The sequence below is a fragment of the Sceloporus undulatus genome, chromosome 6 (genome assembly GCF_019175285.1).
Source record: "Sceloporus undulatus isolate JIND9_A2432 ecotype Alabama chromosome 6, SceUnd_v1.1, whole genome shotgun sequence".
In the NCBI taxonomy this organism is placed as follows: domain Eukaryota; kingdom Metazoa; phylum Chordata; class Lepidosauria; order Squamata; family Phrynosomatidae; genus Sceloporus; species Sceloporus undulatus.
Genome location: NC_056527.1, coordinates 133,980,558 through 133,996,869, shown reverse-complemented (window position 1 = coordinate 133,996,869; position 16,312 = coordinate 133,980,558). Strand labels below are relative to the sequence as shown.

Genomic DNA, 16,312 nt, shown 5'->3' with positions numbered 1-16,312 from the left:
TTAAATCTAATTGCTGATCCTAACTAGAGTAAGACCCATTGATTCAATTGCTGAGCAGTAAATCCACATGAATCCTATTGATTCAATAGAATTCAAAGACAATGGACCTTATTACACCGGGAAAATCGGGGGGGGGGGGGGGGTTGAACAGCGATTATCCCGTGCAGATTTGTTGCTGTTTATTGTCTGTTTAATACCTACGTCGTGTGAAAATCTTAATTGCAATATTGCATTTTGCATGGGATAATTGCTGTTTAAACCCCCGGTTTTGCCCAATTTCCCTCTGTGTGATAAGGGCTATGGCCATATCAGTCTGTAAAATCAGTCTACAAAGGGATCTTGCAGCACCTTTGAGACTAACTGAAAGGTAAATGTTGGTTGAATGACTTGAGTCTACTTCTTCCTCCTCATCTAAGGAAGTTGGCTCAAGTCTACAAAAGTTCATGCTACTAGCTCCTATCTTTCAGTTAGTCTCAAAGATGCTGGGAGATCCATTTGCACATTGACTCAATAGGTTTATTCTAGTTCAGATTAGCTATTAGATTTAGGCCTATGCACTTTAATGGCGCTACGTAAACAAATTGAATAACTATATTTCTGTAAGAGAGCATGCAGAGCCTTCTGTCGTAATCCAAGCTGCAGTGCCTAGTCAATTGATTTTGAAGTCTTTCTGATTGATTTTTAAACAGTGACACCTCCTCCCGCAAATAATCAGGTAGCAGATTTTCAAGAGATTGTTAATGGGTTTTAATGTAAATACTTGCAAACCGTAAGTTGCTATGTTAAGTTGTTTCTTTGAGGAAGAATCCCTCCTGTCTCTCATGGGAGCATGCTTCACCAGAAAAACAAACAATGGATGTTTTGTCCATCAAAATGATGTGGTTTATATGGAAATTTATGCAGATTTAATTGATTAAAAGTTATGCAGTTAAACCTCTGAGATGTCATTAATCACCTGATTTCCCCGATAATAATTTTTGATACTACACCAGCAAAAACGAAGAACCATTTATTGTTTTCCTTATGGTAGCCTCAGATTGTGCTGAAGCATTTTATTAGGTTATGAATAGATAAGGAAATCTGCTTTAGGTCTTCCTCTCACTCAGGACTGTAAAGCCATAAATGTGGCAGGTCAACTACAATGTCCAAAAACAGTCCCTAGCACAGCTATTGTTCCCTCCATCCTAGACTATATCTGACACCTATGGCTAAACAGATCCAATTCATCTTTTAGAAGAGCCAAAAAGGCCTCACAAATAAATAGCAATAGCCATAGCAAGCAAATAAAGCAGACATGTGCATTATTCCTCCTGTTCCTCCATTCCATGGCTCTGGTGTGGTTGCTGAGATCATCGGAGGCCTGCTGAAATCTGGGAAGCAGCATCCAAAGATGAGGAAAGAGTTTTTGCTGGTGAACGCTGGCCATGGCGGCGTCTGTGAAAGTGATCAGGGAGAGACACCCGGCCAGATGCAACTGCTGTTGAAGCAGAGAAACACCCGGGAAACCATTAACACAGGCACTGCATACTGAATGCAGTCCAGTAAATGCTGAAAACAGGTTGCGGGTGGGTACACGTGCCGGGGTTTGGTGTACTAATTTGTGCATGCCAGAGATGTAGGCTCAGGGCTGGTGTTGCAGGGTGGTGGGTCGCAATCCCTCTTAATGGTAGGACTAAACTTGATCCATCCAGGAGAAGTGCAGTCCAGTGCAAATGTGCTCCTCTGTGGTTGTCGTGTGCCTTCAGGGCCTTTCAAACGTATAGTGACCTAAGACAAATCTATCCCAGAGTTTTCTTGGCAGATTTGTTCAGACGTTTGCCGTGGCCTTCCCCGGAGGCGAGAGTGTGTGACTTGCCACAGTGAGTTTCATGGCCTAGCTGGGAATCCCAACTCTGACCTCTAAAGTCCTAGCACAACAAACCACTATTCCACACTGCTTAGATCCGTTATATTGGAAAGATTGGCCAAAGATTTGCCCAGATGATGGTATAAAAGTGCAGCCGGCAGACCAAATTGGTCAAGTGCAGGCTGGCAGACCATATTTGGCCCAGGTCATTTTTGTGCCCAGCGTACAGGTCTCCACGCATTGTTGCTGTGTTGTTGTGGTGTCCTCAATTCATTTCCCACTTATGGCAATCCTACCATGGGTTTTCTTGGGCAAGTCTACACGTGTAAAATATTCCTCATTCCAGTCGAATTGATGCAGGATTCTGAGTGCTATGGGGGATCTGGGGTTGTAAGATGGGGATTCTGAGAGTTGTAGTTCAGGGGTTTCTGGGTGTGTAGGATGGGTATTCTGGAGTTGTACGATGGGTATTCTGGGAATTGTAGGATGGGGATCTGAAAGTTGAGGATGGGATTCTGGGCATTAGAAGATGTGTGGATTCTGGGAGTTGTAAGATGAGAGATTCTGGGAGTTGTAGGCTGGGAAGATTCTGGGAGTGGATGTGGTGATTCTGGTGTTTGTGGGATGGAAGATTCTGGGAGGTGTAGGATGGGGTGTTCTGGGAGTTGTAATCCAAACCAGTGCCCCTTCCCCCCAACTTGCTCTGTTTTCCTTTGGAGGAGGGAAAGGGAAGGCTTGGATGACCTGGGGGGTCCCTTCCAGTTCCAGCTGGATGCGTCACTGTCCTTCCCCCCTCCTGCCCCATCCTCCATCCCACCCCAAAAGTCCAAAATCCCTCCGAATATATGTGTGTTTTTGGCTCAGGCGCCTGCAAAGGCTCTCCTCCTGTTTCCTTTGGATTTGGGAGGAGAGAGGGAAGGAGGAGGGAGGAGGGAAGGAGGAAAGAGGAAGGGGGGAGCCAGGCAGCGGCTGAAGGAGGCCTCTTTCCAGGGGAAAGGCGCAGCTGGTGGTGGTCCAGGGATCCAGGGGACCCCACCCCAAAACAGACCAGCATTGAAAGCCCAACAGGTAGGAAAGGAGAAGGAGGGATGGAGGGAGGGAGCTGCTCTCTGGGAAAGATCAGGGGGGCAAAAAAGGGAGAAGGGAAGCATGGGGCTGTCTTTTGTTGGGGGGGGTCACCTTTTCTTTCCCCCTCCTGTTTTGGGTTTTACACTTTGCCTAGTCTTTGCATTTGTCAGAAAGTTGTAACACCAGCTCAGTTACTAGAGCTTTGTAGAAGGAAGGAAAGATGCTGTTGGAGAAGTGTGGAAGCAAACCCAGAAAAATAGCCAGGGTTCAAATCCACACTGGGCCATAGAAACGCATTGGGTGACCTTGGGCAAGTCACTCTCTCTCAGCCTCAGGGAGGCAATGAAAAACCTCCTCTGAATAAATCTGGCCAAGAAAACCCCCAGGATAGGGTCGCTTTTAGATCTGAAAGGACTTGAAGGCTCAGACTGCTCTGTTTGTCAGCTTGCAACAACTTTTGAACTTCACAACGTACTAAAAAGAAATAAAATTAAATCGATTGCATCCAAGATTTGTTTGATTTGGCTAGGAAGCTGTATTTTTGTTTTGCAAGGGCATTCCTAAAAGGATGTGTATTTGAAGAAGGCACCCTTGTTTCAGCTTTCAAAAGATACAGTCAGTTTCGCTTCTAGGGATCTTTTCCTTGATTGTCAAGAGATAACAAAGTTTCAGTTTTGGGGAATTAAAAAAGTAAAAAATCACTATAAGTCATCATACTATTCCTTTAAATGGGGGCAAGCTACATTCATGTATTGCAATAGCATTGAGATGCCACCTTGTAATGTACGGAGATAACACATTTCTAGGATGTCACACATAGTGTCGCTTCATAGAGTGCCAGGTTTGCCGCAGACTTTAATATTATTTGCATTTACATATATTCCTTCAAACCGGACAGTTGGAGCAAGATGTCCATGGATATTAGGTTTTGTGGCTGCAGTGCTGCAAATTCATATAGAGCTTCTCAATTTTACAAAGCATTTTACTATCTTTCCTGTTTTGTCGCAATAACCCAGAGAAAAAACACAGAGTTAGGGGAAAAAAAGCTAAAAAAACTGTAATTTTATTGGAACAATGTGTTAAAAACAAACAAGGGCTAAAGCCAGCGTGTAGGCTTATCTGGCCTATAAGCCACACTCTGAAAGTGATAAGCAGAACTGGGCTTGGAAACTGCAATCCCAGATAAGGCAGAACATAACAATTCCTCTGCGTCTCACACCATGTATGGAAACAAAAACAAAATTAATATAGTTACAGAGTGCACAAACAGGCTTGTCAGTACAAAGGGAACAGTATGCCCAAAACAGGTAAAAGTGTTAAAAGTTTCAAAAAAGACCAACACGCGTTTCGACAATTGTCTTCATCAGTGGTCCAAAGAATTAAGCCACTTTGTCAGCTGACGTATCTGTGGTACCCCCAGCCTTAGGCACGACTCAAGGTCTTAGTTGACCTTCCACGTACCATAAGGACAGCTGGTTTCCACATGCTCTACCTGACAAGGTGGCTTAATTTTGGACCACTGATGAAGACAATTGTCGAAACGCGTTTGGTCTTTTTTTGAAACTTTTAACACTTTTACCTGTTTTGGGCATACTGTAATCCCTTTGTACGTGTACAAGCCTTTTGTGTGCACTCTGTAAACATATTAATATTGTGTTATTTGTTTCCATACAGGGTGTGAGACGCAGAGGAATTGTTATAGTTCTGCATTATCTGGGAATTGCAGTTTCCAAGCCCAGTTCTGCTTCAACTTTCAGAGTGTGGCTCATAGGCTAGAATAAGCCTCACAGCTGGCTTTACCCTTGTTTAGTTTTTAACACATTGTTCCAAAAAATTACAGTTTTTTTAGCTTTTTCCCCTAAACTCTGTGTTTTTTCCATTTGCTTCTTGGTTTAGGGCATCCCCTCCCTGTTTTTCTTCGCAATAAACCCAGCCCAGTAGGTGAATCCCTAACAATAAAAGAAATACCTTACGGGGTTAAACAGTGATCAAATATTGATCAGAACAGAGCGGCAGTCAGAAACTAGGATTGGGAAGGACAGCCATGAAAGAGCTAGAGAAGATCCTAAAGGTAGAAATGTCCAAGCCATTGTATGCTCCGTTGCTATGTATGGATGCGAGAGTCAAGAAATCAGAAGAAGGAGGCGCTGGGAAGAGCAGCTATGAAAGATGGATAAATATTAACTCTAATCGCTAAAGTGAGGATTGCCAAGCCATTGTATTCCCCATCCTATTAAAGATGGGAAAGCTAGACAGTGAAGCAAGCTGACAGATAGAAAATCATTGGAGATGTGGTGGGGAGAAGAGCACTGAGGATGCCATGGGTGGCGAAGAAGACCACAAATGGCTCCTTCAACAGATCAAGCCAGAATCTCTCTGGCAGCCAAGATGATCAGACTGAGGCTGTCATACTTTGGCCACATCATGAGAAAGCATGAATCTTTGGGAAACACAATAATGTTTGTTTGTACACCGCTTTGACTGGGAAAAGCAGTATAGAAAAAAAATTGATGATAGGATGAATGAGGATGATGATGATGATGATGATATGATGTGATGGAGGAAGGTAATAGACACACCAGATGGAAAGACTCAGTTAGGGAGGTCATGGGCCTGGATTTGCAGGACCTGAGCAGACTTGAGGAGGACAGGGTGTCTTGGAGATGTTTCATCCACAGGGTTGACATGAGTTGGGATTGACTCAAGGGCAGTTAGCCATGAATATCAAATACCTGGTCCAGCTAGCTGTCCCTAGTAGCATTCAGCCATCCAGGTCTCTCTGTGTAGCTCTACTAAGCCATGCAGGCAACATGACTCCCTCTATCTTACATTTAGAAGTAAAGGGGTACTATTTAGGTCTCCCGGCCAAAGGCAATAGAGAAGATGTGAAGTCGAAGGCTTTCATGATCAGCATTCATAAAGAAGAATCTTGCTCCCTGTTTTACAAAGTGGGGAGGAATGACTTACTCAAAGTCATACAGCTAGTGGCAATAACACGATTTGAACCTCATACATATCTTTTCAACCTACCTCAAACTCACCACAGACATTTTCTAGCCTATTCTAGAATACACTAAAACTTGCTAGTCTTTTTCTTGTTATGGGACTTCAGGTCAACCTGACTTCAATGACAACCTGAGGTTTTCTGGACAAGATTTATTCTGCCTTCCTCTGAGGCTGAAAGAGTCTGACTTGTGGGTTTCTATGTGGGGATTCAAATCTTCATCTCCTAGCACTCAAACCATCACACCATGCTGGGTCTCATTAGGATTTTTTAAAAATGGGTATGGTAAGCCATCACATTCTTCAGTTGTTTTTGCTGCAACAGATTAACACAGCTGGAAATGGCAGTCTCTGTGCTCAGACCCCTGCCTTTCCACCAGTCGGAGGTTGGTGCCATGTTCTTTCATCCCAAAATTTATTTGGGAGTGCAATCTTCACACATGCATTTACACACATAATTTCCCTCTTCACAAATATGACTTGGATTGGCATCCCAAGTGTGTTATGCAAGAACAATGTTTTAGACAGAAGGAAATGCTTACTTGTCTGGAGGGGGGGGGGAGGAACATTTCCAAGCCAAGGAGGTATATGATATGGGGCACCACCCCAAACCTTACTTTTGGATGGCATATATTATATAAGCTTCTGTTTCTTTATTCAAGCTGCAACTCCAGCGTGAGTTTAGGGACCAGTAAGAGGGATTCATTTCCAACCTTTTTACTTGCTTTCTCCCCCAGGATTTTTCTGCTTCCCCACCAGCCCTAGAAGAAAACACAGAAGCCGGGTTTCCCCATTACCACATGGAGACCCAAATAAAATTCCTCCTCCCAAACTGTACGCCGGTTCCCCACATTCCCCACCCTATAATGAGGCAAGGAATGTAAAACTGGGATTTTGGATGGGATCTCTAGATTCCAGGCCCATGAGCTCAAGTTCAACCCCGAAGCCAAGAAGTCTGGGGCTCTGAGGTCAACTTGTGAGCACTTACCAAAAAGAGACCTAGTCGAAATGCTTGCAAAGAGTAGCAGTTTGAGTGTTGGACTCTGGAGACCGGGGTTCGATTCCCAGCTTGGCCACGAAACCCACTGGGTGATCTTGAGCAAGTCACAGCCTCAGGGGAAGGCAATGGCAAACCTCCTCGGAACAAACCTTGCTAAGAAAACCCCATAACAGATTCACCTTAGGGTCGCCATAAATCGGAATTGACTCAAAGCCACACAACACCAATAGCAACAACCATTGAGAGAGCAGGAAAGGCAAATGCGGGGAGAAGGAGTAGGGAAAGGATAAAGCAAGGGAGCAGGTAAGTGAACTGCTAGAAAGGCTGGTGAGGAAGAATGTGAACTGAACAGGGGTTCCCAGTAACTCTGAGAACCAGTGAGGAGTAGTGTTTTGAGTACAGGACCAGGACTCTGGAGACTAGGATTCCAATCCCAGGTCAGCCATGAAACCCACTGGATGACTTTGGGCAAATCACACACTCTCAGCCTCAGTGGATGGCCATGGCAACCCCCCTCTGAAGAAACTTGCCAAGAAAACCCTATGATAGGGTTGCCTTAGGGTCGCCACAAAGGTAGGCAACAACAACAGATCCGAGTCTTTGCTGGCTGCAGCCCCTTTACATGTCCAGCTGGTTTCAGGGATCAATCCTTACTCTGGAGGACTAGCCCCTTGGGAGGCTGGTTTCCTATCTCCAATTCCGCTTAGGAGGCTGGTTTCCTTTCTTTAATTCCACAAGGAGGGAGATGGAAAAGGGAGCGTGACTACTCCATGCTGTTGCTGAAGAGTCAGCAAATATAACTCTTCCCTTCCTTTTCCATTTCTTGCAAACAGAGCACAGGAAATCCATAGAAAGAGTCAGCCAGCTGAAGCTGCAAATCTTGCCAACAGAACATCTTACATCTCAATGCTGTGGTGGACCTCACCTTTGGTCCCCCATGTGCTTGGGACTTCAGCTCTCATAATTTCATTTTTGTCTGTCCCCAGAGGTCACACAGTCCACTGGAAGTGAAGTTGCATCAATTTTGCTCCACATTTTAAGCCAAGTTTTGTTGTTTGAGTGTTGAACTATGACTCTGAAGACTGGGGTTCCATTCCCAGCTCGGCCATAGAAACCCACTGGTTGACCTTGGGCAAGTCACACTCTCTCAGCCTCAGGGGAAGGCAATGACAAACCTCCTCAGAACAAACCTTGTTAAGAAAACCCCATGATAGTTCACCTTAAAGTGGCCCAGGCCGCTCCTTCCCAAGTAGTTAGATTTCCTTTCTCTCTGCTGTCCTTTTGCAGGCAGGCCTTCAACTTTGGCTGGTGGAGTGATATGCAGATGGGGGTGCTGTTTTTAGTATTTAATATATATTTCAAGTGTTTCGGTGATTTTAATTGTTATCATTTTAAAAGCAGTGTTTTAACAGAATATACGGCTCAAGGCTTTTTTTTAAACATTTGTACTCTATACAGGTTGAGTCTCTCTTATCCAAAATGCTTGGGACCAGAAGTGTTTTGGATTTCAGATTGTTGTTGTTGTTGTTTTATTCAGAATATTTGAATAGACATGATGAGATAATTTGGAGATGGGTCCCAGGTCTAAGTGTTTGATATTTACCTTACACACATAGCCTGAAGGTAATTTTTAAATTATTATTATTTTATTTTATTTATTTATATCCCGCCTTCCTCCTGGTACAGGGACTCCAGGTGGCTTTATATAATATTATGCAACTTTATACAACATTTTGAATAATTATGTGCATGATGCAAAGTCTGTGTACGCAGAACCATCAGAAAGCAAAGGTCTCACAATCTCAGCCACCCATGAACAAATGTTAGTTTTTGGAATACAGTGGGTCCTTGGTATCTGCTGGACTATGGCTCCAGGACCCCGATTGATGGATACCAAAATCCATAGATGCTCAAGTCCCATTAAATACAATGCCATAGTAAAATGGTGTCCCTTATACAAAATGACAAAAATTAGAGTTTGCTTTTTAGAATTGCTATAAAGTATTTTCAAGCCATGGATGATTGACTCCATGGATAAAGAATCCATGGATATGGAGAGCTGACTGCATTTCAATTTCAGAATTCCAAATAAGGTAGACTCGACATGTATTATTTTGGATGTTCTGTCTTCATTTATATTACAAGCTGTTTTAATCCCCATTTGGGAGAGAAAAGCAGGATAAGAATGAAATTATGAATAAATCAATGACTTTCTAGGAGGTCAGACTAAATGACCTACATAGTCCTTTTCAGCACTATGATTCTGTGACCCTGACAGGCTTCATGGAAATGGAGCACCCTCTGTACCTCTTCCTCTTCTTCCTTACATTGGCTGAGGACTCCATTCAGATTGAAGACAACAAGATCCCAAGCCTGTGCGCTGGGCAGCCTGGCATCCCTGGGACCCCTGGTCTCCATGGTACTCAAGGCCTGTCGGGCAGAGATGGACGAGATGGTCGTGATGGAGCCACAGGGATGCCGGGGGAGAAAGGTGACCCTGGTCAACCAGGTATGATGACTCTTTGCCTTGGAATTAATTCATAAGTTTCTAGCAGGTGAAAAAGTGAACACATTTGGCGCTTAGATGGGGTTGGATGGGAACAAACCACTATATTGAGCAAACTGATTTTATTGACGCTCAGAAGTGAGAAAGGCTGCATCCGCACTGCAGAAGTAACCCAGTTTGACTCTGCTTTAACTGCCATGGCTCAATGCTATGGGATTCTGGGAACTGTGGTTTTGTGAGACATTTAGCTTTCTCTGTCAGAGAGCTCTGCTTCCCCCAACAAACTCCAGTTCCCAGAATTCCCTAACATTGAGCCACAGCACTTAAAGTGGTATCAGCCTGGATTATTTCACTGTGAGTGCAAAGTCAGGCTAGTCTTTATTTTCCCATAACACAAAATTCATCCACCAAGAGCTGCGTAATTCCATAGATATATGATAATAGCATAGGAGACTTTCAAGTTGGATGGAAAACCACATTTGGTCTTAAGATGTTCTTCTGTTGTCAGTTAAGATGATGATGATGATGATGATGATGATGATGATGATGATGATGATGGTTAATGTTGTTGTTGTTGTTGTTTCTATGCCGCCTTTCTCTCAGAAAGGCATCCAAAGTGGCTCACAGATAAAAACATAAAAAACCCTTTACAATAAGCAATTAAAATATCTAGCTAAAAGCACTATAAAATGGCATAAGACATAAAAAACGTTTTTAAAGCTAAAAGCATCTAGAGCTTCTATGCAATAATTAAAACATAGAATTTTAGTGTTAGCTAAGACACACACACACACCAACTTCCCTAACTATTTTACAGAGAAATCATCCCCAAAAGGACCAAACCTTGCTCCAGAAATGGCTGGGGTTTTAGACGTTTGCAATTTGGGATTTTAGCAATTTTGCCATTTGCTTTGTGCCATGTGTGATTTTAATTTGTGATTTCTGTAAAGCGCTTGCCACCCTGAGCTCTTAAGAGGAAAAAGTGTGTGTGTGTGTAAAAATTTGATGATGCTGATGCTGATATTATTATTATTGGTTACATCAAGGACCTTCGGGCCCCAGAGGAGAACAAGGCAGCCCTGGCACAAATGGCTTTCCAGGAGAAAAGGGGGCACAAGGTGAATGTGCCGTGGCACCCCGTTCCGCCTTTAGTGCCAAGCGCTCCGAATCCCGCAGCCCTCCTTTGCCCGACCAGCCAATCGTCTTTGACGTTGTGTTGATCAACGAACAAGGCCACTATGACGGAAATACAGGGAAGTTCCTTTGTGAGATCCCAGGACTCTACTACTTTGCCGTCCATGCGACCGTCTACCGCATGAGCCTCCAGTTCGACATCATGAAGAACGGCAAGTCGGTGGCCTCCTTCTTCCAGTTCTACGGCAACTGGCCCAAACCGACCTCACTCTCAGGGGGTGCTCTGGTACGGCTGGAGCCAGAGGATGAAGTCTGGGTGCAAGTGGGAGTGGGAGACTACACAGGCTTCTACTCCAGTGTGAAAACAGACAGCACCTTCACGGGGTTCTTGGTGTACTCCTATTGGCAAAATTCCCCCGTCTTTGCCTGAGGGATGAGCTCCACTTTGCAGTTCGTATTCTTGGCTCTGCCTTTGCTTTGTTAGTGGGGATCAACATTGCTTTCTCAACCTAAGGGTTACCAGTTTAGGATCGTCCCAGGCCCAGGTTTCTGGACCAACACCAGAGACCTAGAGACAGTCCCTGGGAACCTTCTGCAGTGTTGTGCGCTATGTACCAACCCTAGTTGCTCACGGCTTGCTGTTGAGGCACACCTGCATACAAATCTCGTACTTTTCCCTGTTTGGAAATTAGGACAGAAAACTAAATTTAATTTAGTTTTATCCTATTTAATCTACCCCACTTACTTCTAGGTGCAGAGTGGAGGGTAAGCCCTTGTGCCACAACAACTGGTAGGAAAGGAGGAAGCTAGCCAAGTGCAGAAACCTATAGAGAGTCCTTGCAAGTTGCAGCAAATCTATTAATCCTTGCAAATTGTGGCAAGTGGTTGCTCTACTACTGGAGCTGGATATATGCGTGCAATCCTCCTTGCCTGGAGTTAAGCCCACCAAAACTGGGGAAATTGCACCTTTTTCTCTCTGGCCTGGAGATGATCTATGAAAACTGGAGACTCAGGGCCAGGCCTGGATACCTAGCAATCCTAGACAGAACATTTCTTTAGCAAATGCTCACATGAAAGATCAGAGACCCTTTCCACTATTACTAACATGAGAAAGTCTTGGGCCAACCTCAGGTTGAAATGGTGTAGCCATGAACCCAAGAAACTAAGAGTAAGTTGTTTGTTAACCCACAGGACCACCTTAGTAAACAGTGCGTCTTCTTCACAAGGTATGTAAACCACATTTTCTTTAGCCATTATCAGAGGCAGCTCTGTTGGAACTGCTCTCTCCAGATATATACTGTTTTCTCCCCAGCTCCCTAAGAAAGGCCAGAATGGCCCAAAGGATAGAGTGCTGAGTTCAGATCTCTGTTTGTATAATGGGCATTGCAGGTTTGTTATAGGTGGGATTGTTCTGCACACTACAACTGCTACAGACATGAATATTTAAGACAATAATAATAGTACAAAAGGGCCAGTTCATGAATTATAGTCTTAATGGAATACAGCAAGTGTGGGGAAGCTTTGTAAAGACCATCAGTTCCACTATAGGCAGACTGAGGTCCAAAATACACTGCAGGAATAATCCAGTTTGAAACTGGTTTAACTGACCTGGCTCAGTGCTGGGGGATTCTGGGAGCTGTAGTTTTGTGCAACATAACTTGTCAAAGAGCTCTGATGCCACAATAAACTACCATTCCCAGAATTCCCTAGCAATGGACCAGGGCAGTTAAAGCAGTCTCAAACGGGATTATTTCTGCAGTGTATTTTGGACCTTAGCCACTTCCTTGCCTCGCACTCCAAGCCATTAAGGAGCTACCAAAGTTCATTTGATCTTGCATCCTTGGGTTTTGTAACAGAGGAGGAACTCATGGGAAAGGCCCTGGCTTCTTTCTTTCTTTCTTTCTTTCTTCCATCTGATAAGAAAAGACAAACCTCTGCTAAAGGGGTATCTCTCCCAGCTTGTTGCAAGGGGCAGAGTTTAGGAAAGTTGCTTTTCTAAACTACAGCTCCCAGAATCCTCTACCTAGCATGGCCAACTTGCTGGCTGAGGGATTCTGGGAGCTGTGATTCCAAAAAAATACATTTTCTACAAATGCACCATGCCCTAAGCTGTCAAAATGTTTACCCTAACAAATATAGGAAGGCCAGCATGGCATAGTGCTTTGAGTGTTGGACTGTGCCTCTGGAGAACATGGTTCGATTCCCGGCTCATCCAGGAAACCCACTGGGTGACCTTGGGCAAGTCACACTCTCTCAGCCTCAGGGGAAGGCCATGGCAAACCTCTTCTGAAGTAATCTTGCCAAGAAAACCCCAGGATAGGTTTGTCTTAGGGTCTCCTTAAGTTTGGAACAACTTGAAGGAACCCAACAAGGATAAATATGGGTGGTGCATTAAATTATTTACCCACTAGGAGGCTCCCAGAGCCCAGAGTTAAACTTTTGCTAGTCAAATTAATCCTAGATCAAATCTTAGTGAGAGTTGTAAATTTAATTCATTCCAGGTTTTTCCTCCCACAGATTGATATTTGAGTTGGTTTGTTCATGTTTTCTTTATACCGTGGGTGTTATGTGTATATATTCCTCCCCCCAGGGACGTAGCCAAGGGGAGGTTCTTGGGGTCCGGACCCCCCCCTTCCATTAGAAAAATGAATGGTGCGTGCTGCTGCGCTGCTGCGCCCAAGCCCCATTATAATGGTGGCACTTAGTCTGGACCCCCCCCTTCCTAAAATCCTAGCTACGTCCCTGTTCCCCCTGTATTTTCTTTGTGTCCATTTTCGAATACCATTAAAAGTTTTCAAGCTGGTTAATCTGTACATCTCTGTACAGGAAAAAGGAATGATTAAACATAACTGTCAACTGGAGAGTGCGTCATGGCTTCACTTTATGCTGCTTTTATTGGCAGGTACAAGATTATGGTGGAAGTTGCCACGTCTTCTCTAATGCTCTGCTCTTGGGCCTTTAACAGCAAACTAATAAACTGGTGGCTTTCTTTTTCCTGCATGGAGTTCAAGAAGGAGATCTATGCCTTGCCTACCACTGAGGAATTGTTTGTGAAATTGACAGACTTATCACAAATGGACCGTTTGTCCAGTTTGGTTAGAGAAAGGCCATCAGTGAAATTGCTCCAACATGTGTTCTGTTCTTGAAGACTGGAAACCCCTTATAGACTTTTTGCAACAAAAAGAAAAGAAAAGAAAATGATTTGGCAACTTGACTCTTGAGTCGCCACACTGTTAGACCTTGGAAAGTTATACTCTCTCAGCCTCAGAGGATGACAATAGCAAACTCCCTCTGAAGAAACGTGCCAAGAAAACCTTATGAAAGACGGTCGCTATAAGTCAGAAATGACTTGAAGGCACACGGCAAAATGAACATTTGCCCAAAACCCTAGAACCACTACTCCTGGCTAGTTCTCACCATTGCACTCTGCTTCCCTTAAATACTTAGGCAGGAAGGGGCATTTCAGCAGCCTAAGGTTTGTCTTTGTTTATTTCTCCAAAACCATCACCAGATGCAGCTTTCTATGCCAGGGGTAGGCAACCTTTTTGAGCCAGGGGCCCGGTTGCTGTCCCTCAGGCGACTGGAGGGCCGTAGCCGGGGGTGGAGCTTCCACCTCTGGGGGCAGAGTTGCATGCCAGGGGCGGAGCTTCCACCCTCTGGGGGCAGAGTTGCATGCCAGGGGCGGAGCTTCCACCCTCTGGGGGCCAGGCCTCCTCCTCTTTGCTGGCCCCTGATGGGGCCCAGGCCCCATCAGAGGCCGGCAAAAAAGCCAGTGGGGGCCACCAGCGCTGGAGACTCCCCCTCTTTGCCGGCCCTGACAGGGCCCCAGGCCCAGTCAGAGGCCAACAAAAAAGCCAGTGGGGGCCACCAGCGCAGGAGGCTCTCTCCTCTTGCCAGCCCTTTTGCCATTGCTGGGGCCCTCCAAGAGGGTTCCAGTGGCGGCAGCAGGCGTCTGGGAGGCCCTTTTGCCATTGCCAGAGCCCTCCTGGAGGGCGCCGGCACTGGCAACCGGCCTCCCAGAGGCCCTCTGCTGCCACTGGGGTCTCCTGGAGGGCGCCGGCGCCGGCATTGGGCCTCCCAGAGGGCTCCGGTGGGCGGCAGTGGGCCTCTGGGAGGCCCTTTTGCCATTGCCGGGGCCCTCTTGGAGGGCTCCGGCGCCAGCAACCGGCCTCCCAGAGGCCCCTCCTGGAGGCCCCCAGAGACGGCAGCAGGCCTCACAGAGGACCGCTGCCCCCTCCGGAGCCCTCTTGGAGGCCCCCAGAGACGAGCGGGCCTCACAGAGGCCCACTGCCGCCGTCGGAGCCCGTTCAAGGGCTCTGGGCGCCTCAGCGGGCCTCCTAGAGGCCGCCGCCAATGGCAGCAAAGTCTCGCATGACCTTCCCCGACGTGCGTGAGACTTTGCCTCTAGGCCGCCGCCATTACCCCCCAAAATTGCAGCAAAGTCTCGGTGACATCGGGGAAGGTTGTGCAGACTTCGCCGCCATTGGGGGGGGAAATGGCGGCGCCGGAGCGGCGAAAGCCGCAATTGGCGGTGGCGGCAGCGACAGCCAAGGCCCGGCGAAAGGCCTCCGTGGGCTGGAGGTTGCCAACCCCTGCTCTATGCAGTGTGAGTAACCGATGCCCCCAGAAAGCAATAATCTGGGATTGTCCCGTATTTCTATGGAGCTCTAAGGAAGAGACATAAGTTTGGACACTGACTTCTCCCTGGTCCCAGATTTAAGTGTGAGAACAGCAACAGCCCAGTTTGGAGGGGAAAGGTCTTTGTATTTTTAGCAAGGGAAGGAAGCACGCTTTCTGCATTCTTGCCCAAAATAAGCCTGCTAGGCTTGTTTCCCAAATGCCTTTTTGGAACGCACCCAGGTCCCTGAAAAACTTTCCCACTGGTGCAAGCAAGATACAAATGCCTTCAAATTGTGAGCATCTCGGAGGCTTCTGAAATGTTGGGAAGGAGGAAGCCCAGTCATTTCAATCAGTGTCCAAATTCGATCCTGATTGGTATCTGTTGGGTTCCTAAGCAGCCTTGGTCAAGAGGCTGGAATCCAGTAAATAGGGTTTGTCTTTGGGTTTAGAGATTGCTCAATGGCGAGAGGGAAGCAAAACTTGAAATACTAGTAGTTATTTTATGGACTAAATGTTCCAGAATTCCCTCACCAGCATAAGTACTATATGGCCATGGCTGGTTGGAGCAATTCCGGGACCTGACATCCAAACAAGTAACTTTGAAGGAACAGAAGAAGAGTTTAACAAAGACTGGGAGGTGCAGAGATACGGGGCTGAAAGGTTTCTCAATCCTGGGTTCATTTCTCTCAATCTCACCTGTAAGTTTTTTTCCTGACCTTGTTTTGTATCAGGATGCAAATCTTGCAGAAGTAATGCACACACAAAGCAATGCATGTCTTTTAAAATGTCACAACAGCTTTGCACTGGCATATGTCACTAGCCTCTGTGTGAACTAGTTAAATTGTGCAAGTTAGGAAAAAAACTGCACTGAAATTAAATGAATTTAAATGCACCTTTTCCTAATGTGCACTGTTTACCTAGTTCACACAGCAGTGATGTATGCCAAGTAAAATCGTGTGTAACAAGCCAACATGGTGCCTCAGATTGGGTATTGACTCTGGATTCAAATCCCTGCTCATCCATGAAAACCTACCGGGTGACCACGCTTTCTGATAGGAAAGAGCAACTCCTCTCCAAAGAATTAGGATCTCAAGCATTCCTTGGTTAAAGCGTGTCTCTTCATATACTTTTCAAG

General features: G+C 45.6%; 1 protein-coding gene across 1 annotated transcript; it reads left to right on the top strand.

Moving 5' to 3' along the window:
- Positions 1-2,851: 2,851 nt before the first annotated feature.
- Positions 2,852-14,006, top strand: C1QTNF5 (C1q and TNF related 5). The gene is made up of 3 exons (XM_042477646.1): positions 2,852-2,914; positions 9,196-9,426; positions 10,470-14,006. The coding sequence occupies exons 2-3, from the start codon at positions 9,201-9,203 to the stop codon at positions 10,985-10,987; spliced, it is 744 nt and encodes a 247-aa protein (XP_042333580.1). The 5' UTR covers positions 2,852-2,914; positions 9,196-9,200; the 3' UTR covers positions 10,988-14,006.
- Positions 14,007-16,312: the final 2,306 nt, after the last annotated feature.

What these genes read in the sequence shown, in the direction of transcription:
- C1QTNF5 (XM_042477646.1), top strand. Translation starts at nt 9,201, where the DNA reads ATGGAAATGGAGCACCCTCTGTACCTCTTCCTCTTCTTCCTTACATTG. An exon ending in AGGTGACCCTGGTCAACCAG is followed by an intron (nt 9,427 to 10,469) that starts GTATGATGACTC and finishes GGTTACATCAAG; the next exon opens with GACCTTCGGGCCCCAGAGGA.